General features: G+C 38.1%; 1 protein-coding gene across 3 annotated transcripts in view; it reads left to right on the top strand.

The window, feature by feature from the left end:
- PCCA (propionyl-CoA carboxylase subunit alpha) overlaps nt 1-27,142 on the top strand; it is a 301,407-nt gene that overhangs the window by 76,276 nt on the left and 197,989 nt on the right. For all 3 annotated transcript variants that reach the window (XM_052785694.1, XM_052785695.1, XM_052785696.1), the window contains 3 exons: nt 10,738-10,869; nt 17,489-17,525; nt 23,337-23,415. In XM_052785694.1, coding sequence (XP_052641654.1) covers nt 10,738-10,869; nt 17,489-17,525; nt 23,337-23,415 — 248 coding nt within the window. The remainder of the gene's footprint in view (nt 1-10,737; nt 10,870-17,488; nt 17,526-23,336; nt 23,416-27,142) is intronic.

Here is a 27,142-nt window from a genome sequence, read left to right as displayed (position 1 = left end):
ATGGCCTAGAAAATAAAGTGCTGCTAACTTTCTCTACTGAATTCAGTACAATAATTCCAAGTGCTTTTTTTCACTCCAAACAAATTAAAAATACCATGTAGGTTGAATCCTAATTTAAAAAAAAATGTTGTCAGTTAGGAGATCTAGTATTCTTGAAGAATAAATTGTACTTAATTGTATTGTGTAATAAAGTAGCTTAATAGTGTTGTTTGCCTATTTGACTGTGGCTCAAAGTTATTCTTTAATTGGTAAGATGGAGTACTATGTAGCGCATCAAGCAAGGGATCTTTCTTACCTTACTAACATGTTCAGGATGGCCTTGTGCAACACTGGCACATTACATTTTAAACTAAGAGTTTGTAGTAATGATTAAAGAAATGCTGCTTTTACATCAAAATCTTCTGTGGTCATGCGACTGGTAGAACTTTTTTGTGTTGCATGAAAAATGAAATTGTCTTCATGAGGTTAGATGATTGGGAAGACTAAGATTACACTTGTTAGTGTTTGCCATTTCCTTTGTGCATACCTGATTTCTTCTCTTTATCTTCGTGTAATCAGCAGCTATATCCATTTCCAGGATCTAATTGAACGTAACGAAGAAAGAGGTTGGGCTGTTAAGCTTCCACATTCTCTGCTCTTTGTGCTGCTCCTGGTGCTAAAAAGAGATGAGTTAACATAAACCTGAGTAGGCTGTTTAACCTTCTTTCTCTTCTGGAAATGTAGATGCAATAACATTTGCAGCTGAAAAGACTCATTCGCAGTTTCTAATGTTTAAGGATGCAAATGAAGCATTTTGTCTTTTCTGTCGCCTGGAGGTGTTAAGCAAGGAAACAGAAAGAGGTTTCTAGGATTAGTTCCACAGATTTCTTTTCTCATGTAAAAATCAAGGGTGGTTTCAATGCCATGAAGTGAAGAAAAGCAATATGGAAACCATCCAGGGAAAATTCTTAAGTTTAGTTTGTTTCTCCCTAAATTTTCTGAGTATTCATTACTACTGATATAGTCAAATACTCAAACTTTTTGCAACACAGCAGGGCTAAGTTCCTGTGCCTGTGTATTGGGTGATGTGTGTGTGTGGGGAATGTTTTGTAAGTGATGAAGCAATTCATCATTGACAGTGGCATGTCGTATAAACTACTGTATGTTCAAGTTTTATAGTTTATATTTGAGAAATGCTTCTAAAAATTTGGGTAGCTCTATTGCATTTGGGTTCTGGACAAAGACACAAAATAATATGTACACCATCTAAAGCTTTAAACTGTTTCAAAGTGAAATTATCAAGTAAAACTTCGGCTTGATGATCAGATCCAACGTGAAAACTTGTAAGTATAGAGCCCCAGAGGTGGTACTTGTCCTTCTCACAGTGTCTTGTAGCTTTGAGTCCTTGGAAAAAGCTGCTTCTGTGCTTCTTTTCACTTGCAATGATATGACCTGGAAGCTGAATACCATTTTTTTCCACTTAGAAGTATAATATACGCTCTGAAATGTTTGGTTAATGAGACTTTTTAAAATTTTAAAATGCAGAATTAAATCGATACAAGCACATTTACCCTTTGTACATATAATCTATGATAGTACGAGTTCACAACCTCTATCTTGTTAAGGAAGACGTCTACAGATTAGCCTGATTCTTACAGTTTTGACTTTGTAAATTTACCACCTCTGTGGAATTAAAGAGGAGATGACTTTAAAGTTTACTTAAAAACTATTTTCTATGCAGCATTTGTGCTTAAGGTGATGCTGACCATCTAGATTTATTCTGGCTGCTCCCTGGTGTTTATGCAGGAGGTCATGCACCTTTTCTGAGAGGGGCACACTTTTTTGGGACAGTGGTGTTTAGGTAGCCTTAGATTGTGTTTAAACTGGTTCAGCAACTGTGCCTTTTGTTTAAGCTGAGCTTTAGAGTAGTCTAACAGACTGATTTTTCTCTTCCCACCCCCAATATTTGAATACACATATACTACATTTTGAAAAACATAAATATGCCTCTCTCTCTCTCTCTAATATATAGGTATATGCTGTTCCCGCATTCTATTCCTAGCCTGCTTTAGAGAAGGCATATTTGGGGCCTGGATAAGGCCTGTTTTCATTTGGTCCTTCGGAAGTTTGTCTGGTCATACTGGTAATCGATTAATGCATTTTCAGGGCTCTGCATAGTTTAAACTATACTTTGGAGACCAGTGTGAACAGATTCATAGCCAGATTAAAAAAATCGGATAACATTTCTTAGAATAATGGCTTAAAGGGAGTTTAACATATCTCCCTCCCCATGCCAAAGGTTAAACGTGGAAACTGGCATCTCTGTTGGTTTATTTCCAAGTGAATTAGTGTATTCTAGTTTTCAGTTTTTTGGTATTGGTGCCCAGCAATCATCTTTTTCCTTACCTAACTAGTGGTTGTGAAGATGCTTTAGGGTTCTTTAAATTAAGTTTTAAGAAGTGAGACAAACTTCTTGCAGTTGTGTTCAGTTTCAGGTAAGGCTTTTTTATTCTGGTAGCTTTTCCTTTTCTAAAGAAACACTTCCAATGTATCACTTTCTTTTACAGTATGTGCTCCTATTTGATATAGTGAGTACAGATATTTAAAATGGCACAGTATAGTGTCACAGGGGGTGACATAGCTTGTGTGGTGGGTCTGGCCTCTAAAATGCAGTGTGTTTTGGAGCCAAGTAACAGTAAGTTTTTATTTTGAAGTAGAACTTGGAACAAGCGATGAGGTCTGGCAGGCTGGGCAGCACAGTTCTTCACCACCACCATGTCCTTCTTCTAGTGAGTTGCATCTGGCTCTGTTGCTTTCCCAATAGCCAATTAACCTTTTACTTCTGAGGCTAGTTGCTATCACAGTCTACCTGCCTGCTGCTAATGCAACTCAAGGTGATCGTAATACTCTGTCTCCTTCCCAAACCCTCAAACAAAACAAAAGCCAGACCTCCAGAAATAACTACAGTAGCCTAAGGCAGGTGTAGTGAGAGAAAAGTGGAATGCTACAGCCTTTCCCCCTCTAGCATATTTATCCATCTGCTTGTATCACGTACTGTATTCACTTAAGAGGTGCTATGCTATTCTGCTGTAAGCCTGTACAGAAGGCTGTAGTTTGCTTTTCTTCAGCATGGCTCGTTTTTAAAAATATTTGTTCTAATGAAGGATGCTACTGTACCTCTAAGTGTTGTCTTTTCTCTCTTTTGTGTGCATATTCTTAAGATCTTTTGGCTTCAAAAGTTCTGCTTATTTCATTCTAAATACGGTTGGAGGAACTCTTACTTGCTGAACTGCTGGAGAGTTACTACTTTTGTGATCCATGACAATACCTAGGCATGTTGCTGTTTTAAGCCTTTTCCAGCTTAAAATAAGTCTGCATAGGATGAAGTTCTCTATTTGTTAGTTCTAAATTTACAGGTTGATGCCTGGGCAGGTCGTGGACCACTCCTGTATATGTTCTTTATTCTGGGCCTTCAGGATAGCAGCAACAGGGCCCACTTGTTTGAGCTGATAGGTTGTTTCTGTGTCTAGCAGAAAGCTTCAAGGTGTTCTTGCACGTCGACCACATTCTGTTGTAGAGCATTTTACGAGTTCAGTATTTTCTAGGTTATTGAGTGGATGCTTCTTATAATATGTTCTCACAGTATATTTCCTAGGGGAGTTCCTTCCCAGTGTTGAATGGACAGTTCTTGTATTGCGAGGTGATCTGTTAAGTCCCTACCTCTTTCAACAGACGTCAGTGTGCCTGTTGGTTTTTTTTTTTTTTTTTTTTTTTCCTGGTAGGACTCCTGAATCTTGTCTGTCTTTCGATGTTTTACCTGGCCACTTCAACAGGATTTTTCTGTTCTGCTTGGTTATTTTCTAGGTTGTTTAAACCTGTGTTGGACCTTCCTTTTGCTGTCAGCTCTGCTTCTCACCCTGTATTTAGCCCGTGTGATTTAGAGGCTTTTTAGCCCAGCTAGCTATTCCAGTCATCCTTGAGCTGTGCTGCTTATCTGCTCTGCTTTGTACATGGCTGCAGGCAGCTGCATATACAGGTCTGTTTCCTTCTGGTGAGTTATGAGCTGTAGATGGGAGACTGTATTTGTGGAAGATGACAATTTTTCTGGAACTGTTCATGATTACCAGACTACTTATGCCCCTTCCTTTCCCCATTGGATCTGCCTCCTTGACTGGCTGTGTGTCAAGAGGCAGAGAAATCAAGGCAGTCGTTCCCCAGTACAATAGTGAAAGAATTCATCAGCTGCATGCAAGTATTTCATGGAAACCTTTTCCAGATTTTCCTGTGAAGAAAATTTGAGGGTTGGGACAAAACCACTTTGAAAACCAGACCTATGATAACAGTTTCTACTGGAATTCTTATCTGTGGACCTTCCTTCATAATCTCATTCACCAATAAGTTCTTGAGTAAGTATGGTAAGTTGTTACCCACACTTGCTGATCTTGCTGTTTTCTCACTGCAAGAGAATCTTCCTTCTGCTTCTGCTTCTCTTCTGCCGCTAAGTTGTTCCACTACTTGACAGCACATGTCAAAGAGCTGGTTCAAGCAGTGGCTTTGATGCTTCAAACTTCAGCCATTCTGTGATTCAGGCAGTGTTCCTCAAAGAAGCAACAACATGCTTTATTTTAAAACAAGCCTTAAAACAGAAATGCAGACTCAGAACACAAAAGCAGGCTGATATGGTAGCATGTGGTCCCCCCCTGCACACCTGAGAGTTTGGGGATGTGCCTTCCCCCCAAAAGAAGGTTCTTGTTCCCAGTTGCATGCTCCAGCAGCTTACGTGGTCCTTCCTCCAATGCCCATTAAGCTTCTCTGTTTAGCTAATTTTAACTCACAAAAACCCCTAGGCCATCATCTGCCATGTTGGTCTGAGGAGTGCCAGAGCCTGCCCTAGAGAAGGGGGATAGATAGGACTGTGGAAAGGGATGTGCAGGAGAGGAAGGAGCAAGAATGGGGGAAAAGCAGCTAGATTGGCTCAGTTACTTCTCTGGTCACTCCTGACAGATGGCAGGCTCTGAGCCTACGCAGCCAGTGGTGCTGGGGTTAAGCCCTTTTCTCCTGAGTGAATTACTGTTACTGTCTTCTAATAAGTAGCACCCTGAGTTTGGATGATCTTGAAAACACCATATGTAAGTCTGAGTTTGAGAACATATGATTCAATAACTGTATGCATCAGATTGTTCGGGGTCTCCTGTAAATTTCATGAGCTTGTTTAAAACCAGCTCTGTGTTTACATAGGGAAATTTATTTTCAATAAGGGTAGAGCAGCTACAATCGCTCCTGAGATCTCTCCATCCTCTCAGCCTTTTCTTTCTCAGCAATGGGAAACATGTGCCTACAACTAGCCATTTCAGGTACCAGGGAACCAACAAGCACAAAGCCTGTATTATTGCCATTGCTTCTGTGTGGTAAGATAATTATAGGGGCTCTTGCACCTGGAAGCAGCTGGGCACTTGGAGTGTGTTTTGCCACATCAGCGTCCTGTGAGTGGAAGAATTCCCTAACCAAATGATCCTGAAAGAGAAAACACGAGATTCTTGATAGCTGTGTTTTTTTACATGGCATACCTCCTTGTTGCTTGGAGCTGCTCCTGTTAAACTGGTGTTACGTGCAGATTCAAATATCTTGGCTCGAATGAGGACACCAAAAAGTGTGTTTAATTGTCCATAACTAACGTGGTAAAAGACAGAGGAAAAGTTTTAGTATCACTTGTTTTGTCTAAAGCAGGGTTGGAACTGTTCAGTCATTTCCTGCAGCACTGGGAGGCCTGGCAGTGAGTTGGCTGGTTTGCCACATACCCATAAGCCCACAGAAGAGTATATGTTGCCAAGGGAGCTAGTGTGTATAAAAGTTTATTATGCTGTTTTCCCTCCTTCATGCTTTCTATCTTTAGTTCTGCTTATGCTGTCACTGAGGCTGAATCCACTACTGACTGTGTAATACAGTAATTGTGAATCTCTGCATTCGTAATTTCCAGGAGGACAGACAATGGAATCTCCTTTTCTAGGATCAGACTCTTCAGACGGACAGGTCCTTTCCAAGCATTGGGAGTATGGCAATTTACACTAGCATAGGTCTGTTTGGCCCACTCAGTTCCCAGAGCAGACATGGTTGACAGACTGCGAAGGTCACATACAGCTCAACTACAGACTTCCCAAATGGATTTTCCAAATCTTGCCTTTGCTTGTCCTACTTTGACATTGTTTAGTTTTTGCTATGTTTGGGGTCCTGCATTCCCTGAGGGTAGAATAAGGCTTTTGTCTGGCTTTAAAAAAAAAAAAAAAAAAAAAAAAAAAAGCTGGGGGAGTGGGGAGAGAGAGAATGAACTGCTTGTGATTCTTATGGCACTGCAATTAAACCAACTATTGCTGCTCTTAAAAATAGAGGGGTGTTGGGGAAAACTCTTCAATGTCTACTACTTAGACAAAGAAAGAACTAACTTTCTTGGCATGGAATGTATTCTGAAATTATTCTTTTATAAAATATTCCTTATTGTTTGTCTGTACCTTTGACTATGCAAAGTAGAGCAGTGGTACACAGGTGTCACAGGTATGTTTCTAAAGCAAATGCTGGTGCATGTTTATGGTGAAACCTGATGTATTTCCTGTAGCCAGATAATTAGCCTTCAAGGCTGAAGTATGCTGCTGAACGTGTAGAGGAGTGACAGAACTTTCAGAAGAACTTGTTTGATATGCAGTGTGTAAGCTTGTGTATGTACAGCAGAGGTTCTAGTGCTTGCTGCTACACTGGCAAATCTGTGTGTGGACAGACTGTCATCAGGCACTGGAAGTTTTTCTTGCACAGTTTCACCACTTCTGTGTGTTTCATAAACTAAGGGTGCTAATGGATGAGTGCTGATAAATCTTGTTGGGAGCTGAAGATGTTACTGCCACATTCTTTCTTATGGTCTGTTTTTGGCATTTTCAGTATCGGGCACTAGAGTTTTGAACAGGTCATTTAGTACATTATGTGTGCGTATTGGCAATGAAGAAGCTGGGGCACTCTTCTGGTGATGAGCTGAGAAGCTTTGGCAGAGGGCTTGAGCAAGCATCTTCGAGTGATGGGGACTTAAGTTATTGTAGCAAGACATGCAAGAGTTTGTCTAGTAGTACCTTAAGCTGACAAAGTCTTTTTTGTGAGCTTAGCTAAAGTGAGTTGCAAGTCATGTCAGAGAATATACACCTTTTCTGTGTAAGAGATGATTTGACATACTGGCTGGAAACCAGTGGATCCCCCTTGGTTCGTTAACTTATTTTTGATTTATGGATGTTACAGCATGCCAAGTTATGTGGTTTCAGGTATCTTGTGATACCACATTGAGTTAAAATATTTTGTGTCAGACTTTGTTGCTGGGAAATAACTGGATGTGATGACTGACCCAGTTGACTAACCATATAGGGGAACAGCTGGTGGTACTGTTCACAACTGCTGCTTGTTCACAATTAAAGAGCAGTTCTGTGTAAGGTACAAAGGTTCAGAGCAGTTAAAGCCAAGAGGTCCATGTGTAGACAAGTGCAGTTTGTAAATTCTGGACATAAAAAGTATACATCTAAAAAAAAGACAGAGATACAGGTTGCACCAGGTGGTATTTACATTAGAGTAAAGTGAATCTGCTGCACATCATCTAATACTTAATTTTTAGTAAGTAGTATTGTTTGTATCCATGTGAAATATTACAGCTCTACAAGATTCATGTAACAAATACACTGGATGCAGCAGATTAATTTCTTGAAATGGCCTGGAGTGTTCCTTCTCAGGTGGTTCGTGAATCTCTCCTGAATGGTGCTGTTCTCTTCTTATCCAACTACCTGCTTGGACAGGAGCAGGGAAAGTGGCATTTGAAAGTCCATGCCACAACTCAGTGAGTGGAGACAGTAAGTCAAGCCAGAAGTCCCCTGTATGCCTTTCACTGGAAAGGTACATACTTGCTGGTGCCATGAATGTAATTCCCATCCTCTCCTGTGATGTCCAGTTTGAATGAAGGTTTTCTTATTTTCTGGGAGAAGAAAGAGGAGGAAGAGAAATAGTATAAGAGTAGAGTATTGGAAGTAGGCTGCAAGCTGGAAGTCTTGGATGGTCTGTCAGGGCAGCAAAAGTTTTGGACCCCCTACCTTGATCTCTGGAGATCCCATGTTTTTGATGGTAGGCTTTGGGAAGAGAGTAGGGAGAGGAAGTAATACATGGTAAAGTTTGAAGTGGCATTGATGAGGATGCAAATGCCAACGTTATGGCAGAAACTGTAGAAACAAGGTAGTTCCATGTTAGGAGCAATACAAGAGGGACAGCATAACCTCCAGTTGCTAAGTATGTAAATGGACCTTTTTCACAAAGCTTTTTGAGATTAGAATACAGTCTGACAGAAGGGAACTCTGCCGTACCTCCAGGTGTATGCAGGCGCCTATTTAAAACTCTCTTGTTAAGAGGGAACGAAGTATCAGTTTTCAGGTTGTAACGTGCTGTTTCTGAAATGGTCAAACTTTGTGTCACTATGGTTTCAAGCATCAACTCCTTGCTTCTTGTTTCCCTTCTCCTTTAAAAAGTGAATTCCTTTAGTGTTTGGATCCTTTGGCACTATAATATTAATAGATTTGTACCCTTGTGTTGGTCTTCCTACCCCTTCCTCCCTCCTATTGCAGTCTTCCCAACTTTCTTTGTATGACAGCTATTCATCAAGTCAATATTACTGAGTTCCTGAGCTAATAAGCCTACTGTAGTAGAGAAGAGGTAGGCTGAGATAAAAACCCAGATCATAGAATCATATAGAATGGTTTGGGTTGGAAGGGAACTTAAAGATCACCTAGTTCCAACCCCCCTGCCACGGGCAGGGACACCTTCCACTGGACCAGGTTGCTCAAAGCCCCATCCAACCTGGCCTCGAACACTGCCAGGGATGGGGCATTCACAGCTTCTCTGGGCAACCTGTTCCAGTGCCTCACCACTCTCAGTGAAGAATTTCTTCATTGCATCTAATCTAAATCTACTTTCTTTCAGTTTAAAGCTGTTACCTCTTGTCCTATCACTACATGCCCTTGTGAAAAGTCCTTCTCCAGTTTTCTTGTAGGCTCCCTCTAGGTACTGGAAGGCTACTATAGGGTCTCCCCGGAGCCTTCTCTTCTCCAGGCTGAATAACCCTAACTGTCTCGGCCTGTCTTCATAGGAGAGGTGTTCCAGCCCTCTGATCATCTTCGTGGCCCTCCTCTGGACTCGCTCCAACAGGTCCACGTCCTTCTTCTGTTGGGGGCCCCAGAGCTGAATGCAGTACTCCAGGCGGGGTCTCACCGGAGCGGAGTAGATGGTTCATTGTGAGTTGAAGCTAACAAGCCTTTGATGTGGCTGAACTGATGCTCTGCATTTGGTTTGGGTGTCTTTGCAGTGAGCTTCCTAGTGTGTCTGTAATAGTTACCTGATCTTTTTCTCTGTTATCTGTAGCACCCTGTTAGCTAGGATGATAGGAAGTTGTCTACATAGAGCTTCTGCTATTATAGTCTTCCTGCTAGGAAGCTGCTGATAGTGAAAACAGTGACTCCCAAGCACATTGGGAACTGTCAGCTCTTATAAGATTGTGAATAGGAGGACATTGCTCCCCATCTTAAAACCCATATTTTTCCTGTGTCTGTTCTGTGGTCATGTGCTACTGTTACATAAATACACAAAGCTTCAGCAAATTACTTTTTATTATTAGTGATTATAACTATCTGGCAACCCTAACATATGCAGCACAAGTGTATGTCAGACAAAATATTAAGACACAAATTCTGATACAAGAAATAAAATGTTTGCCATTGTGTTAGCATTGGTATTCAGTAAACTGCCCATTGGCTGGAAACAAGTTTTTAAGCATTTTACAGGTGTCTTAGAATTGGGCGAAAAAAAAAAAAATTGTGCAGGGCTAGTATGCTTATTCTTTTGATGTTTTCTTCCTATGGTACAAAAGATGTTAAGTTGCTTGAAACATGCATGTACTCACTGATGCATCAGTAACTTTCACTGAAACAGCCCTGATAGAATTGCCCTTAGCTCAGTATAGTACTGACCCTGGAGCAGTTTGAAAAAAATGTCTGTGTACTTGATCACTGAAGTCTATTGCTGGCATAGAGAAACAGGAGGAGGAGGAAAAACACAATTCAGTGTTCTACCTATATGTTAAAGTATTAAAGTTCAAGTATTAATGTATTTTATGTTAACCTATATCCACATTAGTAGTGGAAAAGAGTTGCCTGAAAGAATTGGAGAAACATTATTTCACTTATTACCTTATTTTCAAGATCTTTAAATATGTTGAGTAAGACACTGCACTTTCATTTTGATGTTTCATCAAGGTTTGTTTTTCAGAATGCATAATGAAATTTTCAACTGCATTACAGTTTAGCAAGCATATCTTTGTAAATAATTTGTGGCTATTTCAATGGCGAGTTAACTAGCCTCTGTTTTCTCAAGGGATATTTCTAACTTTCAAGCTGGAGTACTTCCACTTTCAGCTATTTTTCTTTGGCCTGGCTTTGATTTATACAAATGCTAATTATAGGGGCTTTGAATTTGTGTGTATACATAGTTTCACAAGGTCATACACATTTTTAATGAACTGGCTGAAATGCTGCTTATGTATTGCTAGGTTGTTAGATAAACAGATCACTATGTCTTCTAAACGTTGTTTCATTAATCAGTTCAAAAAGAGAGGAAAAAAAAATAATAGCAACACCAGTGTAAAGCAGATTTTTAGTTTCGTCTCCTAAAGTTATATCTTCATTGTCTTTGCAGGCATCAGAAGGCGTCACCTTCATTGGACCTGACACACATGCTATTCAAGCTATGGGAGACAAGATTGAAAGCAAATTGTTAGCCAAGAATGCAAAGGTCAACACGATCCCTGGCTTTGATGGAGTAGTCAAGGTGAGAAATCATTTAATTACTGTCTGCCCACTGTAGGAACAGTGTCTAAATCGAAGTACACCTATTGAAGGTCTGATGTGGAATGTAATTATAATTTCAACTTCTTTTTCAATAAGATGTAATTAAAAATGGGGTACAGATTTTTACTAGTGAGAGCGCTTTGGAGAAGAAGAGAAAGTCCTTCATAATAAATAATGTATTAAGGACTGCTTCTATTTCCTTCTAAGTCTCTAAAAATGTTTTGCTTTAAATTTAACATGAAGGCAGGTAAATGTGTTAAATATCAGGTGTGGATTTGACTATCTGCACATATCTTTACGTCTTTACTTCTTGTTGGCCGAGATCTTGACAGCCCTAAGTTAACAGTGAAGTTTGTTACACTGTACGAAGCTTCCATTTTACGATCTGTGCTGATGGTGTAGATTTCCATGTGTTGCAAAACTCGGGGTGAGGATGAGGGGGGAATTTGGTGGCTCTTTGTCCGAATCTACATCTAGTGTTCTTCCTGGGGTTTTAGAAGGAATGACTTCCAACAGTTTTTTAAAAGCATTTTGGTTGTTACTTTTTATTTTGCAAGGTGAAATAAAGTATGTCTTAGTTTTGGTTTATTTTCTGCTATAGTGAATAAGTATTAAGTTTTCCTGTGTGTCTTTACATATTGTCTGTGTTAATGAAGGTAAATAAGCTTTTTCCTTTAAAACCTTTGTCGTATACGCCTGAAACTTTGGTGTGTTATAAAATGTTGACCTCCTGGGTTGAAATTTTTCATGCTAGACATGTCAAGTTAGATTTTTTCAAATAAACTTTGAGTAAAACTTTGAGTTGCATGAAAAAGTGAGAAGTTTGTTTCAACAGCACTTCAATGCAGTGAAGGGAAAGCTTTTCAGATTTTATGTATGACAATTGATATTGACTTCTGATCATCATAAATCTTATTTACATGATGAAATAGGAAATGTCAAGATAACTGGGAACAACTGAATATATTGATGGAATGCAGACTGTATTTTAAGGAGCAACATATACTAGGGCAATGGTGTTCAGCATCATGTCAGCTAAGTTGGATTTTTGAACTCTATTAGGAGGAAAAAAAACCAAACCCAACTGAATGAGAAAGGTGAATAGAGTGCAAAGGGGCTAAGCCTCCACAAAATTGTCTGTTCTGATGAGGATGCCTGGAGAACTGGGCGAGTGAGAGAGAACGATAAAATCATGAAATAGCTGAGGTCAAAAATGCACAAGAGAATTCCTCAGTACTTGTGATGGAAATGCTGGGTGTGTAATGCCTGGCAGTGGGATATGCTGCGACAAGTAAAAAGCCCAGACTTGTTTCTCTTCTGGAGGGCTCCATATGAATGTTAGGCTGGCATTTGTGCCAATGCTGAAGATTGGCAGTGATAAGTTGAACACAGCATTCCTTCAGGTTTTTGTTGCATGTTTTAGCAGTCTTTGTGTATGTGGTCCTTTAGTGTTTATAAGATTTAACAGCAGCCAAGCTATTGTGCATAAGATCCTCTGTTCTGTCTGATATCCTGTATATTCTTCTAGAAATCCTGAAAATAACTTCTAGAAAAACCTCTAATTAGGAGATAACTTTGAATTACTCATCTAAACCCCACAAAACTTTCTAATGCAGAATCAAATACTCAAAATGCTGGTTTTATCACTGTATCAAGTTAAAACTTATGTAAGGGTCTGTTATTCTGCTAATATAAAGAAACGAACCTGGCAACATAGGATAGTGGTTAATGAACAGATAGCCCTATAACCAGTGAAACTGAGCTACTTACCTGTATGCACTTGTTTAAGACCTTTAATTGCACTGTTTTTTGACAATTATCTAAAGTTCTGACACAAAATGAAAGAACATAAGTGATCCGGTTGGCAATTGGCTATATGCAATGATAGTCTTAACACTGAATGAACTGGAATGTAGGATTGAGTTGACAACTCCAATCCTCAGCTATTGAAAGGAACTATGCAGTAGTCACTTAATCCTGAAGTGTCCATATCATATCAATTTCACATTCCTCAGCCTTGCACTAGTTCTGATTATCTGAAGATTGATAATTCAATCAATTGATAATTGATATTCTCATCCTCTCTATGGATCTAAATATGTGCCTGTGTTTGTCCTCTGATCTCCTTCCTGTGATAATGTGTCTTTTACTAGGATGAATAACTGAGTAATTAGGTCATACAGGATGCCTGATCTTTGGTTAGAGCTTGATGTACTTTTTTGCCAATTCAGACTAAGATAGGAAGGGCAAAGCTTTGTGATACCAGATACAATCAGAAGAGCAACACACAAGGAATTGCAGACTGTATATGATTTCTGCCATTCTGTAGGAGACTTGTTTTGGTCACAGACTTACAAAGCTTTCAAAAATCTTTGAGGGCTCTTTTTTCTTGAGAAACAAAACTTTTAAAGGTCCTAGGGAGGAGTTAAGTGTCTATTTGATACTTGAGGTGATTAGAGGTGGCTTCATCTTTCTGGTGGAGTCTAATAAAGCTGGAAGAAAACAGCATTCATGCCTCTGACAATACCAGAAGTTAAGAAAGATCAGTTGCACATATTCTTTGTGGATGAATAGTGAAAGCAAACATAGGGTAACAACTTCTAGCACTTTGTTATTCAACTCAGGACTGCACTGAAAATCTTTGTTACTTGAAGAATTGTCTTTATCCAGCACTTGTTAAATAGTGCTGCAGATACAGAAGTCCTTCATGAATAAAGGGTGTTTTCCTCCTCTTATCTATGTTGCTTAGCTCTTACACATAGCAGACGCTGGAGTTGCTAAGCTTTTGTAATAACATCTTGGAGAAGTTGCATGCAGAAAAATTCCCAGTGGGTAGAAATTAAATTAGAAATTTAAGACAAGGAAGCCCTTCAACAGCATATTTAAGAACCTGGAAGGATTGAAGAGGAGGATGCTTGGTATAACACACACAACTAACTATTCTTATATAGGCAAACACTGTAGCAAATATGAAACTGAGAATGCAAAGATGTGGAGCGAGAGTGGACAAAGGGAAATTTTTTTCTCATCCTTGATTCAATTTCTCAGTTGGCTGAGGCAAGGGTTGTCCAGTCTACACATGTAACGAACCTGAGTCTGGTGCTGTCAACTAGAGAGCCAACAAAAGCATTCAAAGGTAGTTAATTACAATTAGTTTCCTAAAACCTGATTGGGAGAGATAGTGGTAAATAGCCTTAATCAAAAGAATTAGTGTTAATTCACATGAGCAATGGCTATACTGAAGTTAGAGCTGAGAAGATGTATTGTCTGTAAATGAGTAAAGAGGAATAAGTGACAAGAAGAAAGTGGAGGCTGAGTAATGAGTATAAGGAGATGCTGTGGTGGAAAACTGGCAAAGGAATGGCAGGGGAAGAAAGATTTTTTTTTTTTTAAATATTGTTTTGTCCTGTACAGCCAGTTTGGTTTTATGGCTGGTAGAACACAGCTGGATGTAGACCCAGAAGATTAATGTCTCTGGGTGTCTACTTAATTTCACTGATGTCAGTAGACACGTTGAAGGTTTTCAGCAAGACTATGAATTTACTGTATTTTAAGTTTCAGGTATCTGTTTTGGCTGTATTCCTGCATTGGGGTATTGACATTGGTATTAAATGATCACTGTATTGCTGGAGAGGGTGTTGGAGACTAGATATGAACTGGAGGTTCTCTAAGCCCAGCACCCTCAGCCATGAAAACTATTATGTAGTTCTTCATAATTAATACAGTGTTTTACAGCTCTAGGAGTCTCTTAAACAGCTTTATCTTGGCATTCCTCTACATCAGAATAGTTTTGCTTTTTTGTCTCCACCTGCTGGTACCTGGCAGAGAGGCAAGTACATGAAGTTAAGAGGTTAGAAATTCTTATGCTAAATGAGTATTTTATGTCTTTTTAACTTAATGAAATCAGCCATTTGTAAAAACACTGTGACATCATTTTATAACTCTTAGGATTTTTATAAACTTGTACCATTACTTGAAAATTTTATTTGTACAATAAAAGGTGGTGCTAAAATTATATATTTCTTTACAATCTCCAGTTTATTTTGGGAAAATGGTAGTGTAGCTAATGTGTTTTTGGAGGAAACAGCAGTAAATCATTGAGGACTTTTGCTTTTAAAAAATAATTCAAAATGCTTTTAATACCAGTGTGGTTTTGTGTATTTTGCACATGTGGACTTGTGTGTTATGCAGTGTCATAGCATTCATTTTTTTGCCCTATTATGGCAAGTATCATAAGTTCTTTGCACCAAAAATCTGAAATAATTGTCCTAACTTATGAGTACTCAAACTGCTGCTATATTTATGTAATCTGCAAGTGAAATACATGATACTAAAACATACTTTCTTAGGGAAAAAGATCAAAAGACTTACCAGAGATTTCAATATGTCAGTTCTTTATTAATTTTTGTTTATTAGTTTTTCTCTTTAAAGCACAGCATATTTTTTTTTATTTCAGAAATGGTCTTTGAAGGCTAAAGAATTTGGATATGCATAGTTTTTTTTTTTTATCTTAAGAGTTTGGGTTCTAATATATTAGAACTGTAAAAGAAACAGATGTTGAAACAGTGTAAATTAATAACTGCTAGGCAGATGACTTCAGTCTATTCAAGCCAGAACTGAGACAATTAGTGCTGCTGGTCCGATGCCGTTTATTACTTAAAGTTGTTGTATGCATGTATAAAAATACAGTGGCAGTGAAAAGTTCCCCTATAATGATTTGCAGCTTGTCTTTCCGTGGACTGCAACGTATCAGTTAGCCACTTGTTTGCAGGTAACTAAGTGAAAAAAAATTACCCTGTTTGCTTCCCCCCTCTTAATTCTATTTTGCAAATATATGAGTGAATTTGCAAGCGAAAAGAAATGTAAAAGTTTCCTTCTCGACTATAATCATGGCTCTTCGTCAGTCATCACTCTTCCTGCATTTTGTTCAAGAGGCTCTAATTGTCTGCATTTGGCAGGTTTAACACTTCCTGACAGAGAGGCTATTAAGGGGAAGTATTCTCGCATAACTGTCACAGGCAGGAACAAAGAACCTTCAAACTCAATGTGTGGAAACCACTAACATTCTTAAATGACCCTTTTCATGCATTTTATCCCTTTAAGCTAAAATTTGGAGGGTGCAGGGTCATAGAAAGCAGCAAGGTGTAATAAAACAGTAAACCCTGATTTTTTTGGGGAGGGGGTGTGTGTGGAGGTTTTTTTGCTAGATTTATCTCTTGACTTAAAAACAATTGTTATTTGGAAAAATCTCATTAACAGATGTGACTGGAGTAAAAAGACTTAAAACTGATGTTGCTTTCAGGACTGCTTTGAACTTAACAAGCACCGATTTGTGGAGCAGACTAGCTAATGAAAGGAAATTAAATTTTCTGACAACTTCCCCTGCCAGCCCCCTTATTCTTCATGGGGCTGTTACTAGGTACTGAAGACTTTTAAAGAGGATTTTGTTTTATTATCGGACATAAATGAACCAGGTATGAACATTTCTTATGTATTTTTTTAAAGTTCTGACCTGGGTGCTTTTAAAACGGATTGCCTTGAAAGCTTTAAAAATATCAGGTTTCATTTTAATGTTCATAAGTCAGCCCCCATAGTTTCAGACACACTTAGCAGCTGGTGGTTTCCAGACATTACTGCCTTCCATACAAATTTTTTAATGCATGTCACGGAATAGTATAAATATTAGCAAATTTGGATGGAATTTTCAAACTTAACCCATGCCACTGTGATTTAACCCTTTTTCTTTCTAGTATTGTATAATGGAAATACATTGTTATCAGTAGAAGAAACCAGAATTAACTACTGCAGGAGAAGAGCTTTGGTTATTAAATGTAAGCAATTCAGGTACTCCCCCCTGCCCCCCCCGGGTTTCCTAGTACTTTTTTCTGTACCAGGCTATAGTAGTATGAGTCAGCTGAAGCAATAGGTGGCATCAACAAAAGGATTTTTCTAATTGTCATACACTAGTAATGTGCAGACTCTTAAGTGGAAACAATTATGTGAATCTTCTCATTTCAGATACAGTTTAAAATGATGCATTTAAATGTTTATTCTGTCTTTAGAATGAAGACCTTACGAAAGTGAAATGCTTGTGTTCTTTCTTCAGTAGACAAAAAAAATTTATCTTTAAAGAAGTTCTGCAAGATTTTTTCTGAACGTGAATCACTCCCAAACAATAGAGAATCAACTCCCCCTACTGACAACAACCAGGAAAACACAAGAAATACCTGTGAGGACAGAAACAAGCTGGCAGTGGACAAACTTTAACGATCTGATTTATGGTCCATTATTGATTGTAAACTTCTAAATTCTAGCATTAAATTCCTACAACTGCAGAAAATAATTTTGTGATCCTGGTTGTGTTTCCTGTCAGCTGATTCCTCGTTGCTTTGAGTTTCTCAGTATACTAATGATGAGGTAGAATTTACATTCCACTTATGGTATTAATTTTACATTCCTCTGGCTGAAAAGGGTCAGAAGGTTGTAAAATCAAACATTAAATGAATCAGAGGAGACAGTAGTGCAATATATGACTGCCCTCAGGACATAGTGCAATGGCTGATGGGATTAACATTGGGTCTCATTTCCTGCTTTTACAGGATGCAGATGAAGCTGTCAGAATTGCAAGGGAAATTGGTAAGTTCTTAAATTAGCTATGGTGGGATTTGTGTGCCTCTCAGCAGACATGGTTGACTAAATTGAATGTGTAATAAGTAATCCCTATAGAACAAATAATGTTTTAATAGTTTTTAAGTTCCCTGTTGCCTATAGGGCTGGAAGAATCTAGGCGTTAATGCCCTGTCTCTTAAATCATCACATTTTAGCTTTACAAACTGGACTTTACAGAACAAGTGCAGCCATGATTTGTGGAATGCATGTAATATACAGTAATGAGTAGCTCGCTGAAGGAGTTATTTCAAAGTATATCTGCAATTGGACACTATAGTCAGAAGTTAGGCATGGTACACTTCTCTTTATATGGAGGCTGACACCAGTGATGTTATGATCTTCATCCTTCTTCACTCTGTGGACTACAGTTAGCTTGAATATCATGCAGAGCGCCAGCCTTTCTTCTGTGCTTTCTGGAATAAAGTCACTGTTCAGCTTCTGAATGTCTTACGGAATGGTGAAAAGAGCAACCAGCAAACTGTCTGGGACTCATTTTGATGAAGGTTAAGCGTAATATGTGCTTAATGAGTTTTGGCTTTTATTTACTAAAGCTTAATATTAGGGAAAATATTAAACCATATGCTTGAAATTACACATGTTCTTAAATGCTTTCTAGAAGAAGAATCTAATGCAGTAAGAGGTTTTTCTTGTTTTTTTTTTCATTTTCATTTTAAGACACAGTAGCCATGAGAAGCTATTTAGGTACATCACAGGTACATAATTCAAAGGATGTATCTGCATTTGAAGCTTCTCTTACTGATCTAGCTACAAATATATCTCACCTGTGTCAAAAGCTATGGCTGTGCCTTATGTGCCAAATAGAAATTGGGACTTGCACTGCTGCAGATGACTTTTCATCTGTGTAACACCATTCCCCTTTGAGTTTAAGTTAGTTTTTTTTTTACCCTGCACTGGGTAACTGCCCTGAACCCCCTTGGCATAGGCCTGGCTGGCTTTTAGGCTGACATAACTGAAGTCAGCTTTTCTGTGGGTCAGTCTTTATGTCCCTGTTGGGAAATCAAGTGATTACTGATCACTGTCATGGGAGCAGAAACGAAAGGAAGAGGTTATCGACCAAATTGGAACATTCGGACGAAAGCTGTAAATAAAATTGATTTTAGTCCTTAAAAAAGACATAGTATTATGACTTTATTTCAGTTCAGTTTCATTTCAATAGTCTTTCATGCTCTTGTTTTTTAAAGATTTCCTGCAAGTATTTTTAAAGCAGTTTTGATTAATGTAAGTCGGAAGGCATTCAGTGGCTTCCTAGATAACCTTTAAAATGTATTCGTGCTTAATTTTCTTCTGAGTTCTTCTGGTGTTCTGTTGACTGGTTCCTGTCTTTGATATCAGTAGCACTTTGGAGGTCATTATATCAAGGCAGTCTTAAATCTGTAGATATTAAAGTCAATTACAGACAGCTGGGTGGTGCTTTATCTAGATGGCAAATTCTTAAACCATTTTGATACAAAAAAGGTTTGTACTATGATGGCATGTAGTGAAAGAAAAATGTCCTTTCTAGTTTTTTCCCCACCCATGTTTCGACCAGTTGATCAGTTTGGTTAAGCTTCTGTCTAATCATGACCACTGATCAGAATAAAACCCAATGATTTTTAATGTCAAAGGATCTAAAATAGGATGAAATTGAAGTCTCTTATGTATTTAATGCATTTGTCTTCATGTATAATGCACTTGATATGCAATTGAATACTTTCAGATTATTTTTAATTTCACTTATCCAGAGCATCAGTCTTCCAAGAATGTTTAAGTAATTACTAAAAAAAAAACCAACTAATTGTGGGTCAGCACTTAAAACTCTAAAACATTGTATAATGTTCTCATGCTGCCTGCATTTTTTCCTGCTTCTCCCTGCTATGTTCTGTCCAAAGATCCAGTAGTAGTAGAACATGGCACTTAAGGGTTGAGACACTGCCTTTACCTGTTTCAGTGACTATTATTTCGGGATACAAATTTTGTCAGTATGGGAGTAAAACCTACCTTTTGCCCCTCATTTGAGATGTGCTCTCCCAAGTTGTCAAGAGAGAATGTGACAGATATATTAGGCTAAATCAGGATTTGGAAGAAGTTCAGGCACAAATTGATGTATAGGCTTCTTTCTATAGTCTCTCTTCTCTGTTTGTCTCTGTGGGCTGTTCTATTGTGATCCCTTCTGTAGTGCTTAATCCCATTGGCTGTTTTCCCATGCTACTTTTAAGTCTGTTTGTAAGTTGTACATTAAGAACTGCTGGCTTCTTGATTTCTGAAGCATCGATGTAACTCCAGAAAGTTTTACGCTTCAGTTTGGAAGGATTGAACAACTATGAAGTGCAAGCAGTTAACTAAATCAAAGTCTGTACCAAACTGAAGAGGTGAAAACCATGTTTTTGTCATGTTTCATTTGACATGGGTTTAGTTGGTACTAGCTTTCCAATAATGCATATTGAAAAGAATCTGGTATTGCCACATGCAACGTTGCTCAAACTGATACTGCACAATGCAGTCTGTGGTCTACTACCTGCAACTTTATAAAAATGGTTAAATGACATCTAAAACTATCGTGGCAAAGGGTGGGAACTAACAGCTGTGGGACACCAGAAGTTTTACTCCTTTTACCATTCAGATTCTCAGAATAGCAAGGGCCCTGGAAACAAAGCAGTCCTAACTTAATAGTACCTGTTTAACAGCAAAAGTATACCTGATGATCTTCAGATTTGACAGCTTTTTACCTTCTTGCCTTCTAAGATCTTTTTAGACCCATCCTTCAGATGTGTCACAAGAATGTAAAACTATAGAACAAGAGTAGTTTTTGTTCTTACATGCAATTTTAATTTCATGTAAATTGGCATCTAATTTGAGGGAAGGGCTGAAAACCTAACACCTACTCAAAAATGTGCCTGCTTTGTGAGACTATTCATTGCTGTTGTCATGAGTCCTTATAAATGCTGTTAGAAATTGTTTGCATACCTGTCCCTTCCCACAACTAATCCAAGCAATCCATATGAGCATACTTCAGCAATCTTGATTGCTGCTGAATAGTGCAAAAGTGGTTAGGAGAATGACGAGTGACGCATCCTGATCCCAGCATCCTGTACCCAATATGTACACAAAACTTAGATTCTACAAAGTCTTCCTTGTTTTAGCGCACATCAGTCTTTGGTATTGGCCGAAGAACTGCTGTTTAGCTTAGTTCAGCGCCCCAGAGAGCGAGGAATGTGTCAAGGCATATTTGAGCAAAAGTTCAAATGCCCTTATTTTCAGGGGACTGCCTAATCGTCATCCTAGCTTGCAGAGGTCTGTTGCAAAGAATTTTTCCTTCTCAACCTAAAAAGTTGTGTGTATCTTTTCAAAACAGGCCTTACTTTTTTTATTTTTAACTATATTGCGGCTCTCTGGAATCTTTAACTGCCTTGTATACAAGGGTGGTTGATGTGTAATCAGTATACGTAAAAGGCGGGGGAAGCAAAGTGGTCCTACGCTTGGTGAGTGATACCAGTAACCCATGCATCCTGTCTGATAATTTAACCATTTGAATTGTGATATATGAACTTTAATATTCTGTAGCATGGAAAGACTCACCAAGGCTCACTGCCAACATGCCTATTTTGCTGTTGAAACGAAAGAACAGTAAATTAGGACTACACTCTGCTTACAGAATTAAAATCAGCAAGCCATTCAAGAGACTGTTAGACTGAAATTGTTAGCATAATTGATGATGATTTTTTCAAGTACATGTAACACTGAATAAGATAGATTAGGTGATGGAAATTGCTATAGTGAGTTTGTCTTAATAAGGCATAAAACAATGCTTATTTCAGAATTTCAGACTTGCAGCCTCTTGAGTTGGAGAGAGTCTCCGGCTGGTGATAGTGTTGCCAGAGGTGTAAGTTCGCTAGTGTTACCCAGTTAAATCTCGCTTCTTGCATGAAAATCACATGAGATGTGCTTTTTCCTTTATTTCAAGATAGCCAGTGACTTGTCTAGGAGCCTGGCAGTTGCCAGGGATCTGGAAAAGCAGGTACAGTGTAGATAAATTGTACTCGTGTAGATATTGCGTATGCTGCATTTCATGAAAATAAGTTGAACTTCACTGTTTGCTGAATGCAATCTAGAGCTATTTTGCGCATGCCCTTTTATCTCTGGAATTGTAGAGGCCTTGAAAATACTTGGTATAGTTCTGGATCGAACCCATTGTTACTGTGTGACCTACCCCATACCCCTCTGTGGGCAGCATCAGATATTTCATAGGAAGACATAAGAGACACTTGAGCAAGCTTATTTGTATGGCTCTGTTTGGTCTTGCCCTTATACCTAGTAATTAGAGATTACTTTGCGCTCTAAAGCATGACAATTTATAGCCTTTTGGTCATCCCTGCCTACAGGAACTTGATTTGTGCTCTACATATGCTTATCTATTACCTCTCTACAGCTTTCAGCCACATGAATACTCTGTAGCATGGGGTTTCACTGTCTAATAACATGTTATGTTGGAAACTATTTTATTGATTTTTGCTGTTTCTTTGTTAATTTAGTGTTCTCTTGTACTGTTACTGCTTTCCTGCCTTCCAATCAACACTACTCTGTTTCTTATGCTTGCATTATGCGCCGCCCCCCCCCCCCCCCCCCCCCCAATCTTGGTGGTTTTAATTATCTTCTCCTGAACCTTCTTTCAATTAAATGACTTTGGGGAGGAGGTGGGCATACTGTATTGCTGTCACTTGACAGAGCAAGAGTAGACCAACATTCCAGAAAGAAACTGTAAACATTAGTTACACATATGATAGCAAACTTGATCATTTCTACTGGGAACCATATTCAAATGTCCGTTTCTGTCCCCAGATCAAAGCCTTTTATAGAATGTATCTTCAATTTGCAAGGACTGATGAACTCTTCTTGCCAGACAATATCAGCTGGTCTGCTATTTGGCTTAATGTTATGATTTTCATTAAACATATGAGACCAAAGGCTTGAAGAATCTTCTGCTATCCTGGAAATGTCAAAAACTTTCTAATCAGCTCCTTAATTTTCAAATTTCTGTACATTCATGTGGGAGAAAGGTGGAGTTCACTGATATGAATAAGAAATTGTTTTAGGAAGTTGCTTTGAAATAAAATACTGTACTACAAGATAAACAATCATTACTAAATCTGCTTTTAAACTGCATACTTTGTTACTGTACTTTTCTAGCTTTCAGAAAACTAAGGTCCTGACTCATACCCATATTAAGGCATCTTGTTCTGAGAGTAAAATATTACCAGTTATGCACAATGCTGTCAGACTTATACTGCTCACTTTTTCTTACTACTTGTCAGTTCGGGGAAAATCCTTTTCCTTGGTAAGATACAGCTTTGCTTACTGAATCTCCTGGCTAATAGTTTATGAAGATCTGCTGCTTATTTTTGCTAGTAATTTTTTGAAAAAAAATATTACAGCTATAGCTTATTTCAGCAGTAACAAAGGAAGAAAATTTTGTTCCTAAAGAAATGTGAGTTTAAAAAGGTCAAATGTCTTTATTCATAAATCACTTTGTTACTTGGGAATAATTCATTTCGTGCTTTTTTGGTACAAATGAAATGGAGAAGACAACCTTTCTTGGCTTCACAAATCACTGCACTGACAGCTAAGTCTTGAAAAGAAAAATCTCTCCTCTCCGTCCAAACAAAGTGTTTTAATAAACGAAGTTATTGTCTACTGGCATTATTGGACATGTGGTCAGTTGTCATGTTCCTCTGACCAACTGAACAAAGTTTGAACTTCTGTCTAATTGTTCCCCGCTGTTAGGCTACCCTGTCATGATCAAGGCCTCAGCAGGTGGTGGTGGGAAAGGCATGAGAATCGCTTGGGATGATGAAGAGACCAGGTGAGATGCTGTCCGAAAGCTTGCCTTGATGAATGCTGCAGTTACTGAAGTCCTATTAAGCCACTGTGAGCTGACAGTTGAGCATATATGAAATGTTAGACAGAGAAATTGGATATTATTTGGTTTTTTCCCTTTCGTATAGTGAGTGGTATACTTTGGGAGTTTGCGTGTGTCTATTTAAAATTAATGTTTGCATAAACCTTACAAAACATGGTCCATTAATTTGAGTAAAAACCCATCAGTTAAAACTGCCTTTAGTCCAATGATAGGCTGTAAATTTAGACTGTAAGTAACATTTTGCTGTATGCCTTTCAGAATGCTGATGTATTGTCTGTGTGTTAGGTAGAATATTTATTGGCCCTGATTCTCAAACGTTAATGCATGCCATTAGTTCTGTTAAAGTTGATGAGACTGATTATTTGATTATTCGTGTGTGGAAACGCATACGGTGTTTCCAGAATGTGCTCTAATAAATTGCATACTTCTGCATTTAAAACATTTGTCTCAGCAAACTATTGTGCTTTTGCTTGTTTGAAACAATGTTTGTTTAAACACACAGACATTTTCATGTCTCTTAATGGTTGTCTGAATCTTGAACACTTCACGATGCAATGTTACTGACTTGAAGTTTTACAGTCCATTCTCTGCTGATATTATGGCGGTGAGGAGCCTGGTTTCCACCACATGTGCCACTGATGTTACAGAAAAATGTGTTCTGGGATTTTTTCAAAGACTTGTAACAAAAAGCCTATTTGATCCAAAATTAGATAACCTTCTAAATGTTTTCCTTTCCACACAGAGAGCGCAGCACGCATGCTAGAATCAACTCAAAGTACAACTCAAATTTTCATCAGTTCAATTTAGTCACCTGCAAGATTTCCCTGTCATATTTTTCTGTTTCTCCAAACCTAGTAACGGGAAAAAAAGGACAATGAATGGCTGGCAGTTAAATTTTGGATTTAAAGAAAACATGGGGTTGGTTTTTTTTTGTGTACCTTGCTACCTCTAGCCCATTTATATTCAAATCTAAATAGGAAAATAAGGTTTTGTGCATTAGAATGAAAATCTAGAATAACCTGTGTGCTTATAAGGATGCTTTGTTCTCACTGCTTTAAAATCCAAAATTACTGCCTTGATCTTGTTCAGGCAGCAATTGCATCTGTTGGACTTGAAAGGCAGGCATTCATTTCTTGTTTTGCTCAGAATGGAGCAAAGGAACTCGATTAAAGTAACTGTTTAAAAATTGAAAATGATCTAAAGTCATGACTGCTAATTTGTTTTGGAGAAAAGTTGTGGTTACTGTTTAGAAAGTCACCTGATAGAGCTGATTGATATCAACAGAAACTAGCTAGGGATGTTCTTTTTTGTACATTTGCATAAAAAATTAATTTAGTGATATTACTTTGACCCAGTGATATTTAATTATACTAGTTTGAGATGCTTGCCTTGTTTGTGGAAAGCCTTTGAAGTACCATTCAGCTCCTTATTATTTGCCAGTGGTGTCCTTATAATAATCCTTTTGGTTAGTTATGCAAGCCTTGTCTTTACAGTGTAATTTTATAAAGTAGTATCTAAAAGGTGCTAAGAGAAAGAACACCTAGACTGAGTCACAGATCAACGCTAGTTACTGATACTATATCGAGGAGAAATGCTTATTCTAACATTTATGGGTAAGCAGCAATGAAGGCAAAATTAACTTGGCAAAATACTTGTTGCAGGAAGTTAAAGTGAGATTAAGAGAACTGAAGATAGAAACAGATTTACTTTTCATTTACATATGGAGTATTTGGGTTTCTATTATAGTCTGTCTTGAAGAAATACTTATGAGGTTGTAAAAGATTTGTTGTATGTGTCCATTAATTGTCTTATGGAACTAAGATTGTTCCTTTTTGTGTCTGAAGAACATCCGACTGAGTGTTTTGAAGGTGACTCGACTTGTTACTGACAAAACAATGTATCTGATCATTTTAATAATACATAAAAAGTGGTTGACCTCATGTATTGTCTTGGTGCATCAAATCCATGTAATCCTAAAAATAAACTAATTTTCAGCTATTGGCAGAATCTGAAAAGCCAGTATCTGAATGGCCTTTTGTATTTCAGGGTTCATAGATGCCAGATGAGCGTGAAGAATTGTTGATAACATTTTGATTTGTAAACTTGTTTTGGCTTTGTCATGGGATTAATTCTAAATGCTATTTGAAAAAAAAGCCCTTGTATAAACTAATTTTGTTTGAAACATACTTTTGGATTTTCAGGATAGTTGAAAATTTCTCGTCTCAACTGGCTACGCATAATATTAAAAGAAGGCTTAAATATATTGTGTGGTGTGACATGGAAATAGCCACTGGAAATGGTAAAGACCCATCTGAACGACTTAATTGCTACTCTTACAGAATTATTCGCTGTGGTAACTTACTGGTGCTTCATCTTTCACATCTTGTAAATATCCCCCATGATTAAAATTTTGTTAGAATCTTTAAATATTATGATATTATTCCAGCTATAGCTAAGATTTCTGTAACTTTCAGCTAGTATTTCTAACTAGAAATACTAGAATAGTTTTACCACTGTTAGATTTATTTTTTTTTTTTTCTTCTTGAAATAGCACTTCATGTGCATGTGACTGTGGAAGGCTGCCATGTTGCCCCCTGCCTCTTTATCTGGGTAGGGCTGCTGTTATATTTCTTCAGATATGAATCCCTCCTAACTCTCACTTCTATTGTTTTTTCCAAATTTTGGTCAAGTTCTAGTGTGGAGTTTTGTGTACAGTTCAAGCCACTAACCCACATATGAAATTAAAATAACTCTCTTTTCACTCTAATGTAATCCCTAGTCAGTTGTCTTGGTCTGAACAAGTAGAATTTAGGATGCCCTTTCTACACATAATAGATACCCACTTGAAATTATATTGAAAATGAAGTGCAGATTTCTGGAGAGCGGTTTACGTTGAATTCAGGTTTGTAGGTTCTTCACAGCCTGAGAAAGTTCTGCTGCTGTATGTATCTAAAAGTACTTCTGTCTTAGTGTAGTTGATCCATCCCAGCTCTGGTCTTGTATAGGAAGAGCCTCTGTGCTTGCATCCCAGAGAGCCTGATCCAAAAGTGCTTTCCAAATATAGTTCATTATGAAGTTCAACAAAACATGACTAGGGTAGGTGTCTGAATATCTAGAAATTTTCTGTATCATTCCTTCTTTGATTGTGGAGAAACTGAAGGCTCTCTTGCTTTCAGTACACTTATAACAATTGTAACTAAGTCTTTAGGCTTCATGGCTTCAAACTGTTTGCTGGCAGCTCTGAAAAGGAATTCACTTGAGGACCCTATTCTCTCCAAAGACTTAAATTTTCTGGCAGAGATTGTGATGGATCTTTGAACACACAGATGCTTACTGATGTGTGGGTTCAGTATCCTACCGGAGCTACTGGCCCTTGTTTTAAACTCTGTGGATTTGCAGATAGAAATTAGTTTCTCTAGTTAGTAGTTTCAGCTGCAAACATAATCTCTAAGTTGGAAGTTTGTACTGAATTATCTTCTAACAATTCCCTTTTGAGAAATTTGGAGCTTTGTGCTAATTCCCACCCCCCCAACTTCTGTAACTTTTCCTAGATATTGAAATCTTGCAAGCTTACTGAGTGTCTGTTTTGAAAGCTTTCAACAAAGCAGCTTCCAGCAACAGATACTTAGAGATGAAAGATTTTGCCTTTTAACTTATAATGACAGGAAAA

The sequence above is a fragment of the Harpia harpyja genome, chromosome 4, assembly GCF_026419915.1.
Source record: "Harpia harpyja isolate bHarHar1 chromosome 4, bHarHar1 primary haplotype, whole genome shotgun sequence".
NCBI lineage: Eukaryota > Metazoa > Chordata > Aves > Accipitriformes > Accipitridae > Harpia > Harpia harpyja.
Note: the sequence above shows the minus strand (reverse complement) of the source record. Positions and strands in the feature narration are given on the sequence as shown.